General features: G+C 43.2%; 1 protein-coding gene across 7 annotated transcripts in view; it reads left to right on the top strand.

Annotated features, from left to right (window-relative positions):
- The first annotated feature begins 3,950 nt into the window (after positions 1–3,950).
- The window catches only part of PDLIM5 (PDZ and LIM domain 5), a 139,438-nt gene continuing 119,193 nt past the window's right edge, over positions 3,951–24,195 (top strand). Inside the window, exons 1-2 of one of the 7 annotated variants that reach the window (XM_035112566.2) lie at positions 3,951–4,130; positions 10,109–10,245. In XM_035112566.2, the coding sequence (XP_034968457.2) occupies positions 10,150–10,245 (96 nt within the window). In that variant the 5' untranslated portion in view covers positions 3,951–4,130; positions 10,109–10,149. Of the gene's footprint in view, positions 4,131–4,320; positions 4,518–10,108; positions 10,246–24,195 lie in introns of those variants that run through there. The other 6 variants (XM_035112567.2, XM_035112568.2, XM_035112569.2 and 3 more) reach the window with 6 other exon arrangements.

Genomic DNA, 24,195 nt, shown 5'->3' on the forward strand with positions numbered 1-24,195 from the left:
CACCACCAGTATTCAAAAAACAACCACTGTACTAAATTCCAGTGATTCCAATTCAGTGGAGGCAGTTGCACATTAGGTTAGAACCAATTCTGGCAGCCTGCGAGAACAACATACATTCTGTGAACAGGATAGCCGTTCTTAACATTAAGTCGGCCAGCCTCCCAGATCCAATGGTGCAGCTTGCACCATCAGAAGTGAGAAGTGTTACAGTTTCCCTTGCACTGTTGCTTGCACAATGAAAACCGCTTTTGCGACACCACCGACTCTCCTACTTTGTGTCCTAACATTGCTTTGGATTTCACCCATTGCTTTTGTCCCCTTCACACCGATTATTGTTAGTGATACTGTTCTGGAAGAGTACTATTGTTTTGTCACGGAATAAAGAAATGGGGAAGCTCGCAAATTGTGTTGCCAGGCTGAAGAGTTAACCTTACAGTCAAATCACAGTCATGTTTAGTGTTAATTGTAAATACAAACCTGCATGGGTTTTGATATCTCCAGGTGGGGCTTTTCTCTTGATCCCACTACTCTCACAGGTATGCTTGGTAGGGACGCAGGAGAAGGCTTTCTCGGTTGTTGCTCCTAGACTTTGGAACTCCCTTCCTAGAGAAATTAGACTGGCTCCCTCTTTGTTCTCCTTCTGCAAGGAAGTTAAGACAGGCTTTGTGGAATTGAGAGTTTTTAAGGAAAGGACTAGTGCTGTAATACTGCTATTTTAATGACCTGTAAGTTTTAAATATATCTTTTAAATATTTATTTATTTATTTATTCTATTCATCTTTAATTGGCTTTTTTTAAAATTATGGCTCCCCACCCTAATGTTTTTAACTGTTTCTATTTTAGTTGTAAGGGAAGAAGGCATGATGATGATGATGATGATGATGCACAATGCAAGTTTCCATGCAGCTCCATTCAAACTGGCTGAATGAAATAGCATGTAAGGCATGTTCAGATAGCAGTTTTCTGTGCTCCTGATTAGACCTTTAAGCCTATAACTGGAAGCGTAGGGTGTGCTCCACCAAGGGAATTAAAGGATCTTGTTTCACTCACAATGGGAGACCAGTCATGCAAACTACACAGCCCACCTTGGTACTATGTTGGTGTCAGTCAGCCATGGAGACTGGTGGGGGTCTAGGGTCCTCTGAAGCAGAGAGATAGCTTGCTTAATTACAACAGGCTGGTACATAAGACAATGGATTCCTTTCATTCAGCCAGGAGATGATGAATGCATGCATCACTGTGGGTGGTAAGGAAAGGCTGACATGACCAAGCATGCTGGAAACAGGAGTTATTTTTCAAGCATGGCAATCTAGTCTGGTACAAAGTCAAACAAGGCATCAGTCAGCAGATTCAGGACCAGGCCTGCAATTCTAGAGCATTGTAACGGGCAGGTAGGAGAAACTGCTGTAAACACACTTGGTTAATCAAGAGCAAATGCATTGTGTTTATCATCCATTCATTTTCACCCCACCTTTCCTCCAAGGAGCTCACAACATGACCCGTCCCTTTTATTTTAACAATATATCCCTGTTAAAGTAGGTTGGGCTGTGAGATAACAAATGGCACAAGGCGAGCTTCATATCTGAATGGGGATGTAACGCTGGGTGTTTTCTGCCCAAGTCCAACATGCTAACATCCTGACTCTACATCACATCATTCATAACCATTTACAATAGTCTAAAAACAAAAGGCAAGGCAACAGCATGTTATTATTAGACCCAGCCTGTCCAGAATGCTTTGCCTTAAGAAAGCCCCATTCTTCCTTTTTTCAGAGCAAGACAGAATGGAGGAAGAGCCTCTTGAGAGGCTTCTCTGGACCTGCTTGCGCTAATAGTGAGCAAAAGGAGTGGGGACAGCAAGTGCCAGTTCACACACACACACACACACACACACTCAATCTGAGACAATTGTCTCAAATCATGTTTGGACTGATTCTGACGGAGCTGAACATTGGGCACATGCAGTTTCAATAATCAATTTTGTTTCGTGGTGTGATATCCATTCTTCCATTTCAAAATGTGTGAAGCTTTATTGTTTAGGTGTATGAATGCTATTGTGCATTTTATTATCCATTGAATTCAAAGGCTACCATCTCTGTTGAATTCTGTTGATTTTAGTGGGGAATAGAATCAAGACTTAACTAGCCCAAGCCCCTTCTACCAAGGAAGAAGAGTGCACTATTTCTTATGCACTTATTTTCCACAGTCAGGCAGCTGTTACCACCAGAAAGTTCTTCTAGATATTTAGTCAGAATCTCCTTTCTTGCAAGTAGAATCAGTTGGTTTGGGTCCTACTCTCTGAAGCAGGAAAACAAGCTTGCTCCATCCTCCACAAGACAGCCCTTTAGATATTTGAAAATGGCTATCCTATCTCCTCTTAGTCTCCTCTTTACCAGGCCAAACACACCCAATTCTCTTTTATGCTTGGTTTCCAGACCCTTGACCATTTTGATCACCCTCCTCTGCACACGTTCCAGCTTGTCAATATCCTTTTGGACATAGTATTTCAGGTATGTTCTGACCAAGGCAGAACAGAGCAGGACTATTATTCCTTTCCTTGATCTGGAGAAGTGCCCTGTCCCATACTGCTTTTAATGGGTCTGATTCCCTAATAAATTGCACCTAGAATTGCTATAGGGCTGACCTGCTCTTATGTTTACTTGGGCATGAACTCCTCAAAATTCAACGTGATCTACCCGGATGGCCCATCGCATTCCTCCGCCTGAGGCAAGGCAGGAAGGTGCTCACATCACACAGCCCAGCCTACCCTGCTACCCGACCCCCAGCCTTGCTTACCAGGGCAGCTGTGGCTTCCAGCAAGATCACAAGGCGGTTTTGTAGGGCTCTTGCAAGATCTCACTGGAACCCAGAAACTACCACAGTCGCTTGCAGGGCACCCCTTCAAGGCATACCCCGCATGGATTACCCCATCCAGGGCCGGTGCTAGGGTTTTTTGCACCCTAGGCGAGATCACCTTCTGCCCCCCCCCAAATTTCCCAGAGTTGTTGACCTTTTTTAGAAAAAATAAAAGTGGAATAAAAAATAAAATATAGAAAATAGAAAAAAATTAAAAAGTAGAAAAAATAAAAAATAAAAATTAAATAAAAAAAATAGAGTTCCTTGGCTGAAAGGCGGGCAAGGCGGCCCCAGGCTCGCACACCCCACGTGCCTCTGGAGAGCGGCCTGAAGCCGCTCGACAGCTGAGGGCACGGAGGAGGAAGCCCCAGGCTCACGCTCCCTGCACGCTTCCGGAGCTTCGCGCGGGGAGTGGGAGCCTGGGGCCGCCTCTGCCAAACAGCTGAAAGGCGGATGAGGCGCCCCTAGGCTCACACTCCCCGTGTGCCTCCAGAGAGTGGCCTGAAGCTGTTCAACAGCTGAGGGTGCTGAGGAGGCAGCCCCAGACTCGCGCTCCCCGCGCGCCTCCAGAGAACGGCCTGAAACCGCTCAACAGTTGAGGGCGTGGAGGAGGCAGCCCCAGGCAGCACCGGGGAGCGGCGGCGGGCAGGCCGGCCAGTGCCCCCTCCATTTTGGCGCCCTAGGCAGCTGCCTAGTTCGCCTTAATGGATGTGCCAGCCCCGACCCCATCCTGGGACTTTCCTCCTTTAGAAGTAATTATAGAATTACACCGCCTTAAGTATGTGCGCTACACTGGCTAATAATAGGGCCTGGGCGCGCTTCGTTTTAAGTGGACCGTGCTTAAAAGTTGTTATTTATTTAAGGGAGACAGTAGCCTTACGTATACAGTACTGTACTATGCTAGCGTCAATTACTTCCGAAGAAACGTACGTTAGAGAGAGAGAGGAGTCCTGAGTCCTGGCTGTTCAGCTAGTTCTGCTGGAGCTCGGCATCCCTGCGCCGGGTCCCGGTCTCCCCGCCCCCCTCCGGGCGTTGCGCCTCGCGCGGCTTCCCTCCCCTCTCAGCTGGAGAGAGAGCCTCGCCGTCCCTCCTGAGCCGGGGAGGGGAGGAGCGACGCGAAAAGGGGCGGAAGTGCAAACAAGAGCCCGAGGAGAGCGAGCGAGCTTCGGCTTGCTGCCTGCTCTCACACGCTCGCGAGTTTGCTGGGAGCGCCTGCGCGTCGTCGGTGTGCTGCTGCCTGTGCGCCCTGAACTCCGCGCACCTCGGAACTTGGAAGTGAGTGGAAGGCTTTTGTTTTTTGCGCGGGAGGGAGTGGAAAAGCGGGCTTTTGCCGGAGGGGCCACCGCGCCGCGCGAGGTAAAGGGTGAGGAGGAGGCTCCCTTGCAAAACAGCAGCGCGCCGGCCGAGGGGAGCGCGCGGGGAAGCCCTTCGCGTAGCAAAGGAGGGCGGCGGCGGCGGCGGCAGAGACTGCGGAAGAGGAGACCGACGCCTTTGCCCAGGGCGTGGGGAGAGGCGGGGGGCTGCTCCTCTTTCCCTTGGCGGTGCCGGCTCACTTGGAGCCGTGAGGAAGTGAGAGAAGCCAGCCGCGAAGGAGACCTGTGTCGGTAGCAAAGTGCGCACAGAGGAAGGGAATAAAAGGGAGGGGAGAGTTCAGCGAACGAGGTTTGAGCACCGGGCGGCAGCCCTTTTAGTCCGGAATAGAAGACATTCAGAACTTTCTTAGTTCTTATTTCCCTTTCTAGTTTCACCCATCCAATATCCCGGCTCTTTTGTTGTTGTCCTTTCAGAGAGGCGCACCCCAGTGTCCGTGGCACTGGGGTGAAGTCTCAAGAGTGTGTGTGTCTGCCTCTCCCCTCTCCCCCCTTTCAAAGACCTGTGATCGAGTAAACGGGAAGTGATCAGCCAGCTATAATCTTGTTTGTTTAGGTGCCTGCGCTGCCTCTCCTTGGGGTCCTTCCCCCAGCTTCACTTCCCCTTTAAAAAAAGAAAACCACATTTCATCAGCAAGACTTTAGCTAGCCGTTCCTGCAGCCTGCTGACAAACCTGTAATTCGGACGTGGCAAAAGACAGCATGAAGGGGGGGGGGACACATTCAGGGCAGGGCAGGTTGAAGGGTGTGGGGTTGTTTGATGGCTCTGTTTTTCTGGCCGTTGTCAGGGCTTTGGTAACTAGGCTGCAGCCAAATAGAAAAAGTAGAAGTCCCCTGTGTGTGCGCACATACATGCACACCCCCCCGCACACATGGTATGGCTTGTTAGTGTGGCTTGACTTTTAAAAGTAGGGCTTTTTGTTTTTTTGTTTTGGTGCCCTGTAGCTGCCACATTTTGTGGTATGCTTAAAAATATAATGCAGTGTAGCAACCTGTTCCCTGCTAGTTTAACTATACAATCTTCATGGAAACAGATGCCCATCTGAGACTTTAGGGAGCAATGAGATGCAACTTAAACATTCCAAAAATGTTGCGTTGGCAACTTTAGCCAAGTCCGAGGCTTTAAAATGTCAAAATGAGCATCTAAAGTCTCTAGAGAGAAAACGATTGCTGCTTCAATGAAACATGGAGGTGAAACTGAGATAGCAGATGATGGCGCTAAGTGAGTCTTTAATACGTGTGTTCTGCATACATTAAACCAGATAACTACCACCATTAATGAATTAATTTCCAGAAGATGACAGCCTCAAGTATAGACATAAAAGGTAAAGGGGCCCCTGACCATCAGGTCCAGTCGTGTCTGACTCTGGGGTTGCGGCGCTCATCTCGCTCTATAGGCCAGCGTTTGTCCGCAGACAGCTTCCGGGTCATGTGGCCAGCATGACAAAGCTGCTTCTGGCAAACCAGAGCAGCGCATGGAAACGCCGTTTACCTTCCCGCTGGAGCGGTCCCTATTTACGGTATCTACTTGCACTTTGATGTGCTTTCAAACTGCTAGGTGGGCAGGAGCTGGGACCAAACAACGGGAGCTCACCCCGTTGCAGGGATTCAAACCGCCGACCTTCTGATCAGCAAGCCCTAGACTCTGTGGTTTAACCCACAGCGCCACCTGGGTCCCTCAAGTATAGACATACCGTGTATTAATTGCAGAAAAGGGCAACGAGCATGTTCTATGAGCAGTTGCCAGTGGAGGTTAAAGCACATTGCTAACCTCTGGCATTCTGTGCTTTGAACTCTTGCCTGTAGCAGTGGGCTTCAGGTTTGTTTTTGGGACTGGCAGAGAAAGAGAAAGCTTTTTTGCAGTGGTAAGGCTCTCTCTTGAAGGAGGTGAGATACTGGTAGTCTTTCAATTTGACAGCCACTTGAAGGATGCTGGTTCAACTATGCGCTCGTGTATTTCGTATTTTGCCTTGGTACATTGTGTACCCAACCCCTGCCTTGGGGAGGCTTGTTGTTCAGTTTGAGAAACTTTAATATGAATTGTTGTGGTATGCTAAACCATATTTGGGCAACTTTGTCAATGCCACATTAAAAAATGCTACTGGTTTTGTAGTTTTTCCACCCCACCCCACAGCAGTAAATATTATTCAAGGAAATAAGAAGTATCCTTTATAACACTCCCCAAATCATTTGGGGTAAATGTAGTTCCACATAAATACTAGGTAACTTTAGTATCTTTCCATACCATGCTTTGGTTTCGTTTTACAGTCTGTGCAGCCTCTCAGGCTTTCCAAATCGATGGGAATGGATAGCAGCTTCTACCTAAGGCTCAGTTACAATATTTTATCTCATGTGGTGCTGAAACACTTCGCTTGAACTTTGAACAGCAGTAACAAATCTACCATTAAAAAAAAATGCCTTAGGCTTCATATGCAAATATTTCGCTTGCAAAATGTTGGTTTGTGTTATGTAACTTCTGCTAGCTGCTACTATGTGTGCTTTGAGAGTTAGGTAGAAGATTTCAAGGGCTGCTTTTTTTTTTTTACTGCATTAACTTTAACACTTGCTGTAACTGTATGGTAGTGTTCATACGTACGTATTTCTAAATTCATAAAGTCTGAGAAACCCTTTTTAAAGTGAAAAATGGTGTAATTATTGTTCATTTTTAAAGAATATTGTTTTATTGATTCCTTTTATGCAGTTTTAAAAGGAAGTTGCTTTGAATATTGATCTATAACTTGATTGGTTGTTTAATAACAATAACACTAAATTCAGAGAGCTGCAGATATTTCACAGCAAGAAAGCCAGTGATTAAGCATTCATAATTATTTACTATCTGAACCTGATATGTACTTAGGTACGTGCGTATATGTGCAGACCCCAATTCCACGTTTTACATCCTTTTGGCCTGAGCTTAGGGTAACAATTGAATAACCCTTGTGATCTGTAATTATTGTGTAACACTTAATGCAGTTCTTTATTCTTTCATCCGCGCTCAGATGTTTCCTTTTGCTCACCTTAAGGCAGTAGAGAGAGAACCCTTCCTTATCTTGGGGTGACACTAGATATTTGGCTTAATCCTCCATGGTTTGACTGAAAACAAATACAGTAAGTGGCATTCAAGACTTTGGAGAAGCTAGACTGCAGAGGTCCCATCTTGATGACTTGAGGGTGGTTGCAGAGTAGGAGGAAATAGGACACCCGCAACCTAGAATCCTTTATGTGTCATATTTTCAGTTCTATTCTCTTGCGCCTGTGAAGCATTTTTCCTTCAGAAGAGAGAGACTGAGGCAACACCCAGGGCTGAGTTCTGAGTGGACTCAGCCATGGTTTCTATTATTTTTGGAACCGGGCTGAGCAGGATTCATGTATGGCATTTTTCAGCGTGTACACAAAGCATCTTGCATGCAAACCTAAACACCATATGTGTAACATAGGAAGCTTGCTAGGAGTACATTTGGCTAGCAAATTTAGACTTCTTCCTACGTGTGTGCATATATACTGTATAAAGGTAAAGGACCCCTGACAGTTAAGTCCAGTCACGAATGACTCTGGGGTTGCGGCGCTCATCTCGCTTTACTGTCCGAGGGAGCCGACGTTTGCATGCAGACAGTTTTTCCGGGTCATGTGGCCAGCATGACTAAGCCGCTTCTGGCAAACCAGAGCAGCACATGGAAACACTGTTTACCTTCCTGCTGTAGCGGTACCTATTTATCTACTTGCACTTTGACGTGCTTTCGAACTGGTAGGTTGGCAGGAGCTGGGACCGAACAACGGGAGCTCACCCCATTGCGGGGATTCAAATATGTATATGTATATGCAGTATTTTGTATCTAACCTTTAGCATAGGAGCTACACCTCTCCAGTCCCACCCATGCTTAGAATGAAAGAGGAAGCTTTTTGAGCAAAGATGGCTCACTATTCTATCAGTAATTCTGTGGTTCCCACCATTCTATTGGTATTGGCAACACAGAATAAGAACAAAACAGTAGAAGTGTAAAAAAGGCACCTAGAAAAGCACTAGCATTTACTTATTTTTATTTATTTATTAAATTTGTATACCGCCCTTCATAGGTGGATCTCGGGGCAGTTCACATCATAAAAATACAAAATCATAACAATACACATCACAAACACAATATATATAGTAAAAACAAGAAAAAATGAAACAATAACCCCCCCACCTCCCACAAACACATTTAAAAGTATGTACCGTGTTTCTCATATTATAAGACATGTCTTATATTTATTTTTTCCTCAAAAAAACACACTAAGGCTTATTTTCAAGGGATGTCTTATTTTTTTCCTCCTCCTCCTGCCACGGCCGGCATTGCTGCTGCGCCTATCACTATGTCTTATTTTCGGGGTATGGCTTATATTCCTTGAATGCTTAAAAATCCTGCTATGGCTTATTTTATGGGTATGTCTTAAAATATGAGAAACAGGGTAGGCAGCGCATCAGCAAAATACTCGGGGGGGGGGAGCTCTCACTTTGTGCTAGCCTTGGAAGCACACAAGAAGATGTCTATCTCCAGGTGTTGAGGGCTGTCTGTCGCCACCCAGAAGCTCAGCAGAGAGAGAGAGAAGGACAGCACCCTTGAGACATTCTTTCTGTTTGTGAATGTCTTACAAAGTAAGCTCCCATTCCCTCTCCACCCTGAATCCTTTGCATGTGCTGGAATATGGATGTGAGGGGTTTGTTCCTTTAGTCTGTGGCACATGGAAGGTTCTGGGAAGGGGGAGAGAGAGAGAGAGATCCCCTTCGTGCTCATCTGTAAATGCAATTGACAGGAAACATTCCTTGTTCGCTAGTGTCTAGGCAACCTGGATAGGGATACTACATTTGTGTAACCCTGTGTGAGGCACGCCTTCCTGCAACAGGATTTCAAAAGTGCAGCACCATTCCAGAGAAGTCCCTCTTTCCAACCTGGTGTAATGTAGACTACAAATTTGTAGGTTCCCAGAGCAAGACCTCTGAAGACTTTGGTGAGGAAGTGGTGTTCCATAAGGTACTAGTCTTAGGGCAGGCTTCCTCAAACTCGGCCCTCCGGATGTTTTGAGACTACAATTCCCATCATCCTTGACCACTGGTCCTAGCTAGGGATCATGGGAGTTGTAGGCCAAAAATATCTGGAGGGCTGAGTTTGAGGAAGCCTGTCTTAGGGATTTTAGAGAGAATTGGTAGCTACAGCAACATTTCAGACACCACCATAACATTGTTCTCTGTGACCATCAGTTACGTGGTAGTAGCCAAACAGTCTCTTAAGAGAAGTTGAGTTAGAATTCATTGTGGTGATCCAAGCAGGATTGCACTTCCCTGTCATGCAGGAAGTGGTACAGCTGGACGACCAGCCAAAGCTAGCAAAAAGCACTCCTGGCATAGATGCAACGAGCATATGAAGAACACGAGGCGTACTTCCAAGCTGCAAGGTCTATTTTTAGGCTGATATTTGCCCTGTCCAAAATTGGCAAGTACTCATCTCCTTATTTTACTAACATCAATGTTTCTCTTACAAAGGCTCTAGTTAATTGGTTAGTCACCTTTTGCAGGGTGATTTGCATCAGAACGTTTTCTGAGGCCCTGAAGTATGGTCTACTTCAGCTTGCTTGTTTTGCTTGTATTTAGTAAATGAAGCTAAAAGCTTTGAAACTTCCAAGCTTGCCTAGTATCTGTTTGCAGTGCTGCATCTATTTATTGTTACTATTGACCTTATGAAATAATCGAACCCCCCCCCCAAAAAAAATTCACAGGCAGGGCTTTGAACGTTGATGACTCTCCTCTTAGAGACTTCAAAATGTTAATATCTGAAGGCCATATTGCAATTGTTCTTTGGGTGTGAGTTTCTTCAACTTTCCAAATAATCTTTTAAAACTTCCTTACAGGCATTCATTCTCTGGAATTTAGACCTTGACTTCCAGACGCCATGAACAACTACAGCGTTTCTTTGGTTGGTCCAGCCCCCTGGGGTTTCAGGCTTCAAGGTGGCAAAGACTTCAACATGCCCCTAACCATCTCTCGGGTGAGCCTATTTTGCCTTTTTTAAAACCATTTTATGTCAAAATCTGCTGTGACATGTGCCACTTGAAATGAGTGAAAAGGAATATTTTGGTAACATTATGTGCCTGCTGAATGAAGAGGCATTCAATTCAGTTGGGTGCAATTTGGGCATTCGTTTTGTTTTTAAGAGAAGTAGCAGTGCCCCATCTTAGAAGTGGTGGTAATGGCCTTCAAAAGTTTGTTATCTGACATAGCCACTAATTAAAAGAGTATTTCCTGTCCTTTTGTGTTTGTATCAAAATTAGTATTTTGCTCGTGTTCTTGCTTTTTATCAGTTGTTTGTTCATCTGAGTTACGACATGATAGGAGACTACACTTGAATGTATTAATTGTGATAGACATTCTGGTTATAATATGGCGAAAAGCAACAGCCAGAACCAAATCCACTTTCCCTTGCTTTAGTGTAAGTGAGATGTGGAGAGACAGTGCTGTGGGACTTAATTTAGGACTGGGGATTGTTAAAATGCCCAGGTCTTCTCGTACCCATCCTTTGGTAGGTAAAGGTAAAGGACCCCTGGATGGTTAAGTCCAGTCAAAGGTGTGACTATGGGGTTGCAGCGTTCATCTCACTTCAGGCTCAGGGAGCCAGCATTTGCCCATAGACAGCTTTCCAGGTCATGTGGCCAGCATGACTAAACCGCTTCTGGTGCAACAGAACACTGTGACGGAAGCCAGAGTGCACGGAAATGCTGTTTATCTTCCCGCCGCAGCGCTACCTATTTATCTACTTGCACTGGTGTGGTTTCAAACTGTTAGGTTGGCAGAAGCTGGGAACAGAGCAAAGGGAGCTCACCCCATCATGCAGACTTTCCGATTGGCAAGCCCAAGAGGCTCAGTGGTTTAGACCTGAGCACCACCAGCATCCCCCCATCCTTTGGTAAAAGTAGTCAACTGACTAGGAAAATGCTGTTGAATAATGTATATGTGCCCTGTGAAAGGTCAACCCTATGACTTCTTACCCAGAAAATAGTTTCCTGTTAACTATTCCAGACTAGAATACTTACTACTTTCTTTTGCAAAGGTAGCTCAAATTATTTAATTTATTTTATTTAGAAATATTTAAAAGGGCCCTTGTGTGTGGTGATGGTAGACAGAAATGCTTCCTGACCTCATAAGATCAGAGAGAACAGGTGGATAGCACAGTCCAATAGCCTTCAATGTTTTTAACCCTGGACCTTCCTATAACCCAAGCATGCATTTGGGAACCCATGATGGTAATGTTTGTGGTAAGTCCTCATCCACCAGTTGAAGGCCAGTGGCATAGACAATGGAAAAACAAAGGAAATGGGCAATATAGCAGAAAAGAAACTAAAAGCAAGCAGTTTAAGAAAACACGTTAGGGGAATCAACACTTGGAAAAATGTGTTTTGCAAAGCTGATTATGTTGAGGAGTTCTAAGCTGTCATGGAGCCTCTAGGTTGGATTTATTTTGCAAATTTTCCTTTAAACTAGAAAAATGTGTATTACCTTACTCTTCATGCCATGCAGGGCTCCTTAAAGTATCCTAGGGTAAATAAAGGGACTCTTTCCGCCACATTGAATTTCTTTCCTCTGCTTCCTTAAAATATCACATTTTTAAAATAGTCCGGCTAACACATTAATTCCCAATATATAACCCACTAGCATCTTGTAACAGCAGTGCTGCCTTGGGCTTCTTTGGGAGGAAGGGTGGGATATAAATTTAATAATACAAGTCTCCTGAAAGCAAATGCAATTTATGCATCATGTTCATGTGTGTGTGACAGGTCCCCAATGGATTGCATCCATATTAATAAGTCTGAACTAGGACTACAAATACATTACATACACACACAGTCCAAATGTAGACTGGAGTTAATGTCCAGTGTGTGTGCCTTTGTATGGCATGTTGGAATTATTGCACTTCATTCTGGTATGTTGATCAATTGCTCCTCTGATAGTATAAAGGAACTATGTTGTGTTATGGGTACATCAGAACAGGGTGTACAACACAGCACTCTTCCCTTCCCAGTAAAGCCAGAAGTGCTAGCTAATTAAATGTTGATAAAGAAATGCACAAACAAAGGAGCAGAGCTGTTTATGTGCCCTTTACCAAGGTCCTGCTGTCTTGTTGTGACCTTCTTGGGTTTGGGGGAAGTCATGCGTGCAATTCATTCTGTACTGCGAGAGCAAGTTATTTTTATGGCTTTGTATCGGGAGCTGGCATCCCCATACTGCTGCGTACAAAGGGAAGCTTTAAAATACTTTTCAACAGCACTTTTAAATGGTGGCTAAAAAGAAATTAGTTCCTAATGGATTTTATTATTAGCAAGAGTGTCCATAAAAGCAAATGTCATATTCAGTAAAGCACCAAGAGTTTCCTTCATAAAAACCGCTGCACTCACAGCTTCAGTAGAATTGGTAGCTGCCTGTTTGAAATGGAAAAAATGATTTCAACTTTCAAACGCCCGGTGAAGTAAGCTCAAGCGAGTGGAGAAGGCTTTGATCTGAGCTAATTGCAAGCTACGAAACTTTTAACAATTTGCCATTTTTACCTTCACGGTTGCCATAGCAAGCCTGCTATTTTCAACCCGGTTTATGGTGCTGGAAACTGGATTATAGGGAAGACCCATGGAATCAGATTTAATTTAGGGCAGCCTTTCCAAACCTGGTGCCCTCCAGATGTGACGGGCTATAATGACCATCATACCTGGCCATTTTTGTGTTGGCAGGGGCTGGTGGAAGATGCAGCCCCAAACATCTGGAGGGCACCATGTTGGGGAAAGCTCATTTAGTGACCAACTTCCTAGATGGAAGCAGTAAAGTAAAGGTAGTCAGTAAGGAAGAGAGGGAGAATTGGAAACCATTTAATGGGAGTAAAAAGTGGAAAGGGAACAAAATTGTTAACGGAATTAAAGGGTATTTCAGGAGTACCATTACATTAAATCAGCTTATGTATAATGTCTCTTTAGATTAGGCATTTATTTATTTGGAGTATTTATGCCCACCTACTAAATGAAGTTGTCTAGGTGGCTTATGATATATAGCTTAAGATACAGCAACATAAACAAGAATTACTAGAGAAGTAACAAAAAGTCATGTGCACACACCCCCCCCCCCCCGGCCCTCAGTTATTCCAGTTGTCATTCTGCTTCTGAATCTCTGGAGCAGGTCTTGGAGGAAATGATCCAGACTCGGAAATGACAGCTGAAGTAGCCAGATGCTGGTCCCCTGCAGAGCAACCTCCTCACATGCGCTGCTGCTGTTTTGCCTTGAGTTCCTGGCTCTGTAGGCAGATGCAAAACAGGAAGCTGCTTTATACTGAGTCAGAACATCAGTCCATCTAGCTCAGTGTTTCCCAACCAGTGTGCCTCCAGATGTTTTGGGACTACAACTCCCATCATCCCTAGCTAGCAAGACCAGTAGTCAGGAATGATGGGAGTTGTAGTCCCAAAACATCTGGAGGCACACTGGTTGGGAAACACTGATCTAGCTGACCATCGCCTGTACTGACTGACAGCAGCTCTCCAGGGCTTTAGGCAGGGGGCCTCTTCCAGCATTGCTAGGAATTGAATCTGGAACATGGAAGGTAGATGCTCTACCGCTGAGACAGATATTAGCAGAAGAAAGCTTCTGATCCTGTTCCATCTGCCATTCTCAAGACTGTGAAGGAGGTACAAATGTAAAAGGGCATGGGGGCAGTTTTGCTCCTAAGCTGAAAAACAAGCACAAGAACCTTAGCAAGTAGATGTAGTTTAAAAACACTATTGAGTGCTTCCAGCATAGTATTGTGTTCATTGTTTCGCAATGCTTTTTGTTTAGTAACAGGATGAATTTTTACGCTTGAGGAGTATGTATCAAATCTCCAAGGAGGCCTCTGAATCCCCCTTCTTTTGCTTGCTTTTCAGGGGGCATATGTCGGTACCCTCCCTATTATCATTAGTTGAGCATTCCTTTTCTCCAAAGAGAGCTGGTTCCTCTGTGAGTCTAGTGAACATACGTTCATGCAGCACAGTTGCTGGACTGGGATCAAATTATACCACCATAGGAAATGCAAACATTTTTTCTTGCTCGGCTTCATTCTTAAGTAGGTTGCAAATCTGGACTGCTTAAAATAAGAAACTTTCAGTTAAATGTCAAATGAAGATAAGTCATATAGGTTTAAGATGCCTTTCATATAAACTGAAATGCTCCGAAAGAAGCGTGACACAGATTCCTGGATCTGTCGTGCACTTCTCTCCCCTCCCTCCAATAGACTTGAATACTTATGTCCCCTTATGAAATATGTGTAGCAGTAAACTTTGTAGAGTTTGTTTGCTACGGTAGGAGTGACTACCTGTAAGCACAACCTAGTGGACAGAAAGCTTAATTTCACACCTGTAACAAAACAAATTGAACAAACGAGTGGAAACTTGCAGATGCGTCTGTTTACATAATATATTTGTATGTTTTGACCCCACCTCTCTCTCTCTGTCTTCCACTCTTCACACACAAACATGGTAGGTTTAGCCACTCAGTAGTTGTAAATGTGCTCTCCATACTTCACTCATATCTGCTGGACATTCCACTTATCCAGATAATAGGAACACTCAACTGGATGATGCTGTTAACCAGATGGAGAGGGGGAGAATAGTAGGGTGAGTGGCTTGTGGCTGCAGAGGAGATGGAAGGAAGGAAGGAAGGAAGGAAGGGGAAAGCTGCAGTGGGAGCTGGGAAAAGGCAGGGAAGCCTGATCACTTCTTAGATATTCATTTTTGCTGTGCTAAAAAGAAAATCCAAGCCAAGCAATGCTTGAACATTTAAATAGGTGGTGACTCCAAGCAGGTGTTCTGCAAGTATTGGCTGTGCTACTGAGTTCCCTGTTGGAAACTTGGAAATAGTGTACACTGAAGCTTGTTTGTATTGGGACCAGAGATAGGTTGGGCACATAGCAGCTCAAGAGATCATACTTCAGCTGAATAGTGGGTGGCACTACTCATTTGTCTGTATATCAATAGAGGGTTCTCAGTGGGAAAGCTTCTGAATGGACCTGGAACCTAATTTTCCCTGTGCAACCAGTTCCACACTAGTTTCAGGGGGGAAAGGACCTTTCTGGGCCGAAATGCTGGGGAGCACATGTGCCCTTTTCTTGTGCCTTTTGCTCTACATTATACTGCTTCTTACTAGTTATCTACAATGCAAAATGTAGCATGAGAAACCATCCTAACTGAGTCTGTTTCTACATTATATTCATTTCAAAGAAAGAGCATTAACTGACAGGCAATAACAAAGAAGCAGATGGCTAGTTGCAAAACATCCAAAATGAGCCCTTGGGCAAGTTCCACACAAGTACATTCTGTTTAATGTAAACAAGGAAGAATTAGACTTTGTTTTTCTTATTTTCATACTGAACTCAGAGGGCTGGCTACTCCAGTCAGTGTCCCCACCATTTTGAAGAGTTATTTTTAGTTGAAACTGCTTTCTCATTATTCATTTGTTGATGGTTATCTTTAAGGGCATTGTGAGAAGAGACAGGGAGTTGAAAGGTTTGTTTGTTTTTCTTGGTTGAGTGCCAGGAGATAATATGGGTTCCTAACTTTTTTGAAAGGAGGTGGGGGAAGTCTTCCATCCTACTATCCATATAAGGAAATGCATGACAGAAGATTATCTTTTGTTTGCTTAAAATAGTGGGAAAATTGGTATTTCCTTGACTAAATAAAATGTTTTTCATAGTTGGCTTCTGAACTTTAGGAATGTAGCAAAACCCTGTCAGTTTACGCCTTAAATGGATGCATGCAGTAAGGTCTAAATTGTTTTGTCTTGTGTCTGAAGATATCTTTAATTTTAAAACTTGCTTAATTTAGTTTACTGAGAGTGTCTATTCCGAGAAACAACCTAATTTTTTTACTGCATCATATGCTTGATGCAGGGGTTCCCAACAAAATTTTCTCGAGGACCCCTCATCGAGCCGCTATTGTGACAAGGACTCCCATTAATTCCTAATCCTAAAATTAAAAAGTGAGAGCCAAATTAAGAATCTTTTTATATTTTATATTTATACGTTTTTTACAGTTACAACAAAGTACTCCATCAGTATACAGTTAGTTTTAATTTTCAGTTCTTAATGAGATGAACCACTTTTTAACCAACGGTCCATTTTTAACTACACGAACTGTAGCTTCCGCGAAAAACAACGTTTTTTTTAAACACTACTGTTTTGCAAAGAGGCAGCGTGCGCCAGGGAGGAGGGAGGGGAATGGAGAAGACAGGGTACCTGTGCCGTAGCACACAAATGAAGCCGACGCGCGCAAAGCATCTTGGGGAGGTGAGCGTTAGTAGAATGCGTGCGCTGCCTCTTTGCAAAACAGTAGTGTTTGTAAAGTGCCACCTAACGGCATACAGCAGAACTACTGCCTCTATCTAATTCTAGTTTTGCGCTAGACTCTGCTCATGCAGGAAGCGGCCAAAACAAAAAATCTGTTATCATACGAAATATATTTAATATATTTTTTATTCTAATAGCATCTTGCGGACCCCTCTGGCATAGCTCGCGGACCCCTGGGGGTCCCCGGACCACCTGTTGGGAACCACTGGCTTGATGTATGATACCAATGTGCTTGCCTGCTAGGCAGGAGTGAAACTTTCCCTATCAGAGAAAATCTACATTCATCCATTGGATTCTGTTTGTACTTGTGCTCTGTGTAATCTCTTGCCACCTGTTTATCTCTTTTTTTATTGATTGATATTTTGTACTTTATTTAAAAGCACCAAGAGTCTGGCATACTTCTTTTTTTTACCTACTTACTTAAGTGTCCACTTCACAAAATTGGCTCAGACTCAAGACATGACAACTTAGTCTACAATAAACTTGTTAATCCTACAGGAGCCACAAGCAAGCCTCTTTGTGCTTGCTGCAATGGACTAACGCAACCTCTCTGGAATTAGACACTTGATCAGGAGCTCCAAAAGTTCCTCACTGCCAGAGCACTTGGTAGTATTGCCTTAGGAATATGAACCATTTTTTCCAGCCCTTACTTAGCTGTTTTGTTGATTTTCTTCACATCCTTTAATGCTCTTATAAAAACATGGTTGTGTCATACTTACTTTTACTGTATTCCTGTTTCCCTTGCACATTTGTTTTACTGTTGCATCATTTTGGCTTGGCTCCCAACTTAACTAAAGGAAATTAATTCATGGAAGGAAAGCTTCTCATCCCTTCCTTCCCCTTGCAATCACCTGCACCCTCTGGAAAGGTGTTCATATGAATAGTGGCCTGAATGATGTGGAATGGGACACGGTGGGTATTATGGGCATGGAGAATTATCCAAAAATTGGGGAACTTTCCTATGTGGACTTACTGAGTTCTTTAACTTCTATTTGGATTCATGCCATTGTACTGATGTTCTGAAGATAATCCACAGGGAGCCTGGAATTATTTTGTCATATGCATTCTCTCCCCACCCCCAGTCAGTCAAGTTGTTACAATCACTTCTTCGAGATCTCTTTAGTGACTCACCTTGCCTTAGCTACTTTACATAATTTTGTCATGTATGGATCTTGCAGCCAGCCCAGCTTTCTAGATGTTTAATGAATGTGAATTTAAGCTCGGAAAGAGCCCATGACTTTTATTACATAACACTCTGTGCATGTTATGCTTAAGTGCTAAAGCAAATACTCTTTACATGCAACCCAAAATATCTTTTAAACATATGGTTTCTTGGCTTATATAGCTTCTTTGTTCTATGTCAGTAATAGATGGGGGTTGAGGGAATTGGTCTTTCCCATTTTCTATCATGTGCTTGGCAGCGCTTCTGCAATATACACAATTCATTTGTGGCTCATGGTAGGTAGAGAAAAGGGAGCACTTTGCCTTTCAAAATTAGTGGAATGTATATGGATTACTCAGATATGCAAGATTAGTCTTTTGGGAGCTGCTGCTCAAGGACATGATGGTCAAATGGTATTTTATAGGACAGTAAAAAAAAAATTCCCTTCTTGCATTATAGTTAGCAAGCTGCAACACAGACATAACAAACAGACAATACAATGTCTGTTAACCAATACAATAAAAGCAGTAACTAAGAGGAGAAAAATACCTCCTGAGTTATTTTGTCCCGAGTCACCATTTATCAAACTGATTATTCCAATCATAATAAGAAGTATTTATTACAAAGGGAAATTGAAATAAATGTAAGCCAGCTGATACATTATTATCCATGATCAATCGGCACAAAAAAATGAGAGCTTGCATGGTGCTGTGTTGTGCAACTCCAGGCCATCTACGTGAGTTCAGTATAGCAGAGTTTGGGCACAATCAACCTGTGCACCAAATTAGGCCCTGCACAGGTCCCAATTTGTCCTGCAAGGCTGCGTCTCCTAAGCCATGCCCTCTCACCCCCTCCTGGCAGGTAGAGATGTGGCTGTGAGAGAACAAAAGGAAGCTTAAAAGTGTGCTTCCAATTGTTTGTTAGCAAGGAAGGCTTGCTGTCTTCATTGATCAGGAACTCTGCGGGGCCCTGCTGGTGGCAAGGCTTGCTTGCCAAAGAACAATTCGAGGCACTCTATTCTAGCAACCAAAATTGGAGCAAGACCGCAGCAGCTGTATGTATCCTACTTGTGCCCTTCCATGTCATTGGTAGATTAGGTCATGTTGTTAAACCATTGGTATGGTAATTCTCTTTGCTGCCTTTGGGTTGATGTTACTTCTGGGACTGAGTTCCAGCAGTCATGAAGTGTTGCAAGCTTGACATTGTACCAGACAACTCTGGATTTAAAATTAGGAACAGGCCACTGTTCCTTTGGTTTCTGCTTCCCTCTCTTGTGGATGACAAGGTAGTTTGTAGAATCATATGGTGCTGCCATCTTCCTACCCCAACTTAGCCCATGTGGTGGAGTGTTCTTATTGCAGTTTGCTACCGGAATAGAAGTAGCATCTTACTGAACCAAGGCTGAACCAAGATGCATGATTGTCTCCCATATGACTGTGTTAAACAGCAATAAAACATGTGAACCAGAATCACTGTAACAGAGCATGTTGGGTATAACCATCACTGGATTTCTGGATTTTATGCAGTCCAGAAATTTTCCCTCTGTCTCCTCTGACATTCCAACGGATTTGGGGGCACATATCTTGAACTGCACACTTCTTCCTACTTCCTTTGTTGTTTGTGGAAGCCTGACTATTGTCATTGATCTTTTGGTTAACACAGTACAGATACTTCTGTGGCTGCAGCATACATGATAGACGTTTCAGACTTTTGGAGAAGATCGTGGGCTATAAGCTAAGCCAGTGGGGGTTGTGGTAATCATTTCCAGCTTTGTCAGTGTGGTGCAGAAACTCCAAGTGACCTTCATGATCTTTCCCCTTTGTGGTATGTCTGTGTTTCCCAGTGTTGTTAAGTGACATTCTGGTGCCTAACCAGATGACACATTTCCTTTTTTGGTATTTTGTAAAACTGCTTCTCAGATGAACTTCTGGAAGAAATAGTAGTGGTTTGCATTTTTGTATTGTGGGTGCAGAAGTTGAAGGAATGGGTGTGTTTAAAGAAGAATTGGGTATTGGGTCTTTGAATAAAGTGTGGATCACATATCACCTTTTGCTTCTGTCGTAAAAATATACTGTTGTTGTTTAGTCGTGTCCGACTCTTTGTGACCAAGGAAACTGAGTGGTTTCTAGGAGGTGTGCTTACTGCTGTGTTGGTGCAAAGTTGCAAGTTGTGAAATTACAGTAAAGTTGCCTGCAGGTAGACTGGCACAAATTGGGGAGTGGAATCTTTCTAAATTTAATTGTGCATTATATAGTGAACTGAGCTCTTTCAAGTAAGTTCTCAGAACCAAACTTTGCAACACTTCTTTAAAAAGTGGAATAAGATCCTCTCCCAGTGCCTCTGGCCTTTTGGACTGCCCGATTTCCTCATAGAAGATTTCCCCCTCCAGATTGAACTTTTAAATCAAATGCTGACCATGGCAGGATTAAGTGTCATGAACTTGTTTTGATACTTGACCTGGGTGAGACTGCTGCCTTAAGTACTTAATGAATAGCCTAGGTCAGCTCCATAACTGTGCAGAATTAAGTTGCCGTCTGTCACTGACATGGCACCACACATTCCGTTATCATTAAAGCCTTTGTCTGCCAATATTTTGTTGTAGAATTAGCTCATGTGAATCCATGTTTGCTGGTGAGTTCAGTTATATATGAAATATACTAAGGTGATTTATATTGGTAATCATTTGTATATGTATACTCATGGTATATTTTCAAGTGCACACATGCAGTGTTAGAAACTCAGATATGTAGGCTAGGTGCCAAATGGCTTCTTAAACCAAGGTTACGGTCACCAAAATGGAACGTTTAGTTGCAATTTTGGGACAAGACGTCGGTAAAGTCTTATTTTTCAAAACAATGGGCTGACTGTGATTGATTCTCATTTAAACATCCAGCTATTTCAGATGACCTAGGTTAAGAGCTTTGAGAACTTAAAGAAGAAAAGTCACTTTTTCCAGGGACAGCCCACATATATATTGGCCTATTCTGACCTCTTTCTCTTTCTCTTAATGGTGACTGCTCCTGCTCAGGCTGCATAGAAATAGCATTTTGGTTCCAGAAATTCATTCCGATTGTGCAGATAAAATATAACTGATAGAATTCTACAGGATGGGGTATTAGTGTATACAAACAGTCCGGATCCGATGATTACCAGGCATGTACCTCCAGAAGGTGGAAATGTCAGGCACCATCCTAGCACCCAGGTATCTTCACTTGGTCGAAAGTGGTCAAAAGCCAGGTACAAAATGCACCTGGCTAATTTCAAACACTGCACATATGGTGTTGTTAGACTTTCTTAATGGATGTTAAGTATTGAGAAGTGACTTTTTAAACAGCTGCCCTATGTGACCTTAGCACCCTGACTTCCACTCTCAGTGATATTCTCCAATTATAGCGTTGAAGACTCTTGATATTTAAGGACAGATTGAGGTGCTAGTTGTGCTATAGTGTGAGACGCGGGTGGCGCTGTGGGTTAAACAGTCCTTCTATGAACTTCTATGAACAATAGAGATGTTGGTAGTGGGAGAAGACTATCAGTTCCATTCACTCCTCATGGAATTCCCAGAGGCATCAGTTGTCCACTGCCTGAGGAAGAACGCCAGACTGATTGAACCATTGGTGAAAATGTGACTAAGTGGCCTGTCATAGGGCAAGCATTCATTTTGGAGTGCTGCCGTGTTGGCTCAGCTTGCGGTGTGAATCATGAATCAACCAGACACCAGTCTGAAGTTGGTCTAAAGATTGAACCAATGCACACAGGAAACACTGATGGCTACAGGGAAATAGGAGCCATATAATAAACTGTATTGGTGCAAGATTGGAGCCTACACTGCAGCCATGGCACTCTACTTGGGGACAGCATGGAAACTTCATTTGGTTCTGAATATGATGGCTAGACTTGTGTGTGTGGGTTGGAAAGGCAGATCATATCATGCCAGTTATGTTTCAACTTCATTGGCTTCCAATTTGTTTCTGGGCTCAATCTAAGGCTCAGGGATCTAGGGGTGGGGTGGGGGCACATGCCAGTGGGTGAGCAGGTCAAGAGGCAACAAGGGGAGCAACATATGTGACGACTGCCTTTTGTACAATAGACTGCATTCCAGTCATGCCTAGTCATAGGTTTCTACACTTCCACCTGTGTCTCTATCCAGGCAAGCAAGAGGCATTAGCATAATTCTAGGACACTTTCCAGCCAGGCAAAAGCCCTCATGGGCGTGGAGCAGGGCCAGGGAGACTTGGACCACCACTTACAACCCTTGGGCTCATGGATCCCTACCTCTGATCTAAAGAACCACCTGAGGAATTGCCTCTTTGCCATAAGAGGCTGCCTGAGATTTGCATTCAGTTTCTGAAGCATTCCTCATTGTCCCTTTGCCAGTGAAAATACAGCTGTTGGGAAGTAAAGACAGGGTCTTCTTAGCTATGATGGTGCTGCATATGGAAAAGCTATTGTGTTAAGGTGGACATTTTTTTTAGTCGAGCTTTTTATGTTATTGGTCGTCTGCTGATGGTGTGGTTTTTATGATGCTGTTTTACTGTCATTTTTATTTTATTTTAAAAAAACAAAACATTGTGATTTATATTTATATCATATGCCGTTGCGAGTTGGATTTTGTTGCATATAAATTCAGGATACAATGTTCAAATAAATAAAAATTGAAGTCAAGGTTAGTTTTACAGTTTATCCAACACTGGGAATACTTTGAGCTAAAATCAAGCTAAAAATTCTTACTTCATAATTTTCAATATGTTAGCTTTCCCCTTAATTAATTGCCTTAATTTTGACTTGTTCAAACAGCAATGTCATGTTAATGACAGCTGCCAATCTGATAAGATGGTGGTTAGCATCTTGCTGAAAATAAAGTGCTTTCTGAGGCAACAGATTTGCATGCATATAGAAAAAGCCACACTCAGAATAGTTGAATGTAAACAAACAAAAGCAAACAAACAAACAGAGCTAAACTTCAGTCTATTAACTGTTTTCACTTTTCTATGACTATAGCACAGGAGAAGTTGCCAGCCTTTTGGGACCAGAAGGCACAGCTTAGATTTTGGTGGCATCTATCACAAAATAATTGCTCTGTGCACGCACACCAAAACATGAAAATTAAGAGACAGCTACCACGACAACCTTATGGGAAGTCAGCTATGTCCTGCTTGTAGAGATCACACAATATTGATTGGTTGTTAACCAATAGCAGCAGGGAACATTCCTCAGTTCCAGGGAAAATATACAAGGTAGGCACACGGCACTCGCTCTCATTTCACAGAAATTGCTTTAAAAGTACCTGCACATTTTGACCCATAGCTTTCTTTCCAGGAGGACTAGAGACTTACTTAAAACAACAACTCAGAGTATGGGGCACTTTCCCAGGGCCACCAGTAAAAGTCTTTGCCCACGAGTGCTGGGTTGGCAAGCCCTGATACAGAAGTTGAGGAGAAAGCATAACTAGACAAGTGGGGGTTTGAGTGTTCTTTGTATCTGCAACTTTGACTCACTTTTAGACAAACTCCTATCACAGCCATTGCAGCGAAAGTGTCATGCATCAAGATACAGTGTCCAATGAAACAATTTTGCTACTAGCTTGCACAGAGCTTGGTTTCAAATATCCATCAGGGTTCAGCTTCTTCAGTCAGTGTGAAATTCTAGTGTACAGCTGGAAGGCTATGAGCACTATTTCCTAACTTCTTTCTTTTTTGTCATCCTTAACATTGCGCCAGAAAGTAGATGCTGTATGCAACACTTAGCGCAGCTGAAAGTGCTGCATCGACCCCCCCCCCCCACCGGATATTTATTTGTTGTATGCTGGGTCATATGTAATTTTATCTTTGAATGCAGTAACACAATTTCACAACTTGGAAAGTGTGCATTTTACTAGCATGTCTAACTTCTCCAGAAGTATAATGTGTGAAGTAACTTTGAGCAAACAAATTAAAATGGAAGTTTGTCCAAATTTTTAGGAGTGTGAAGGTACTGGGATATTGGTTTCTTTGTGCTTCGATAATGATTTTATTTATTTTAAAAAATAATAATAGACAGTTTTACTTATTTATGTAGTTATTTGGAAAGTTTTGGTGACACATCATCAGGATATGCTTTACTACTTTAAGTTGCAGTCAATTGCATTAAGATTTCGTTCAGGTGCTATGAAGTCCTTGTGCTTCATAATCATACTCAGCATAAATTGTACAGGTTGTGACACCTAGACTGGTAAGTGGTGCTATGCAGCCGTTGCTCCAGAACTGCTCGTTAGCAATTATCCAACTGCATGTGTACGAAAAGCTATAAAGTGTTGTGTGTTTCTCATGCCTTTTATTGTCTTTTCTTTTTAATAGCCTGGGGAAAAGCTCCTAACATTTACTGGATTTTTTAAAGCACTTTCTCCCCCTTAGCTTCCCCAATGTGTCTCTTACTGCAACGTATACTGT

The sequence above is a fragment of the Zootoca vivipara genome, chromosome 9, assembly GCF_963506605.1.
Source record: "Zootoca vivipara chromosome 9, rZooViv1.1, whole genome shotgun sequence".
In the NCBI taxonomy this organism is placed as follows: domain Eukaryota; kingdom Metazoa; phylum Chordata; class Lepidosauria; order Squamata; family Lacertidae; genus Zootoca; species Zootoca vivipara.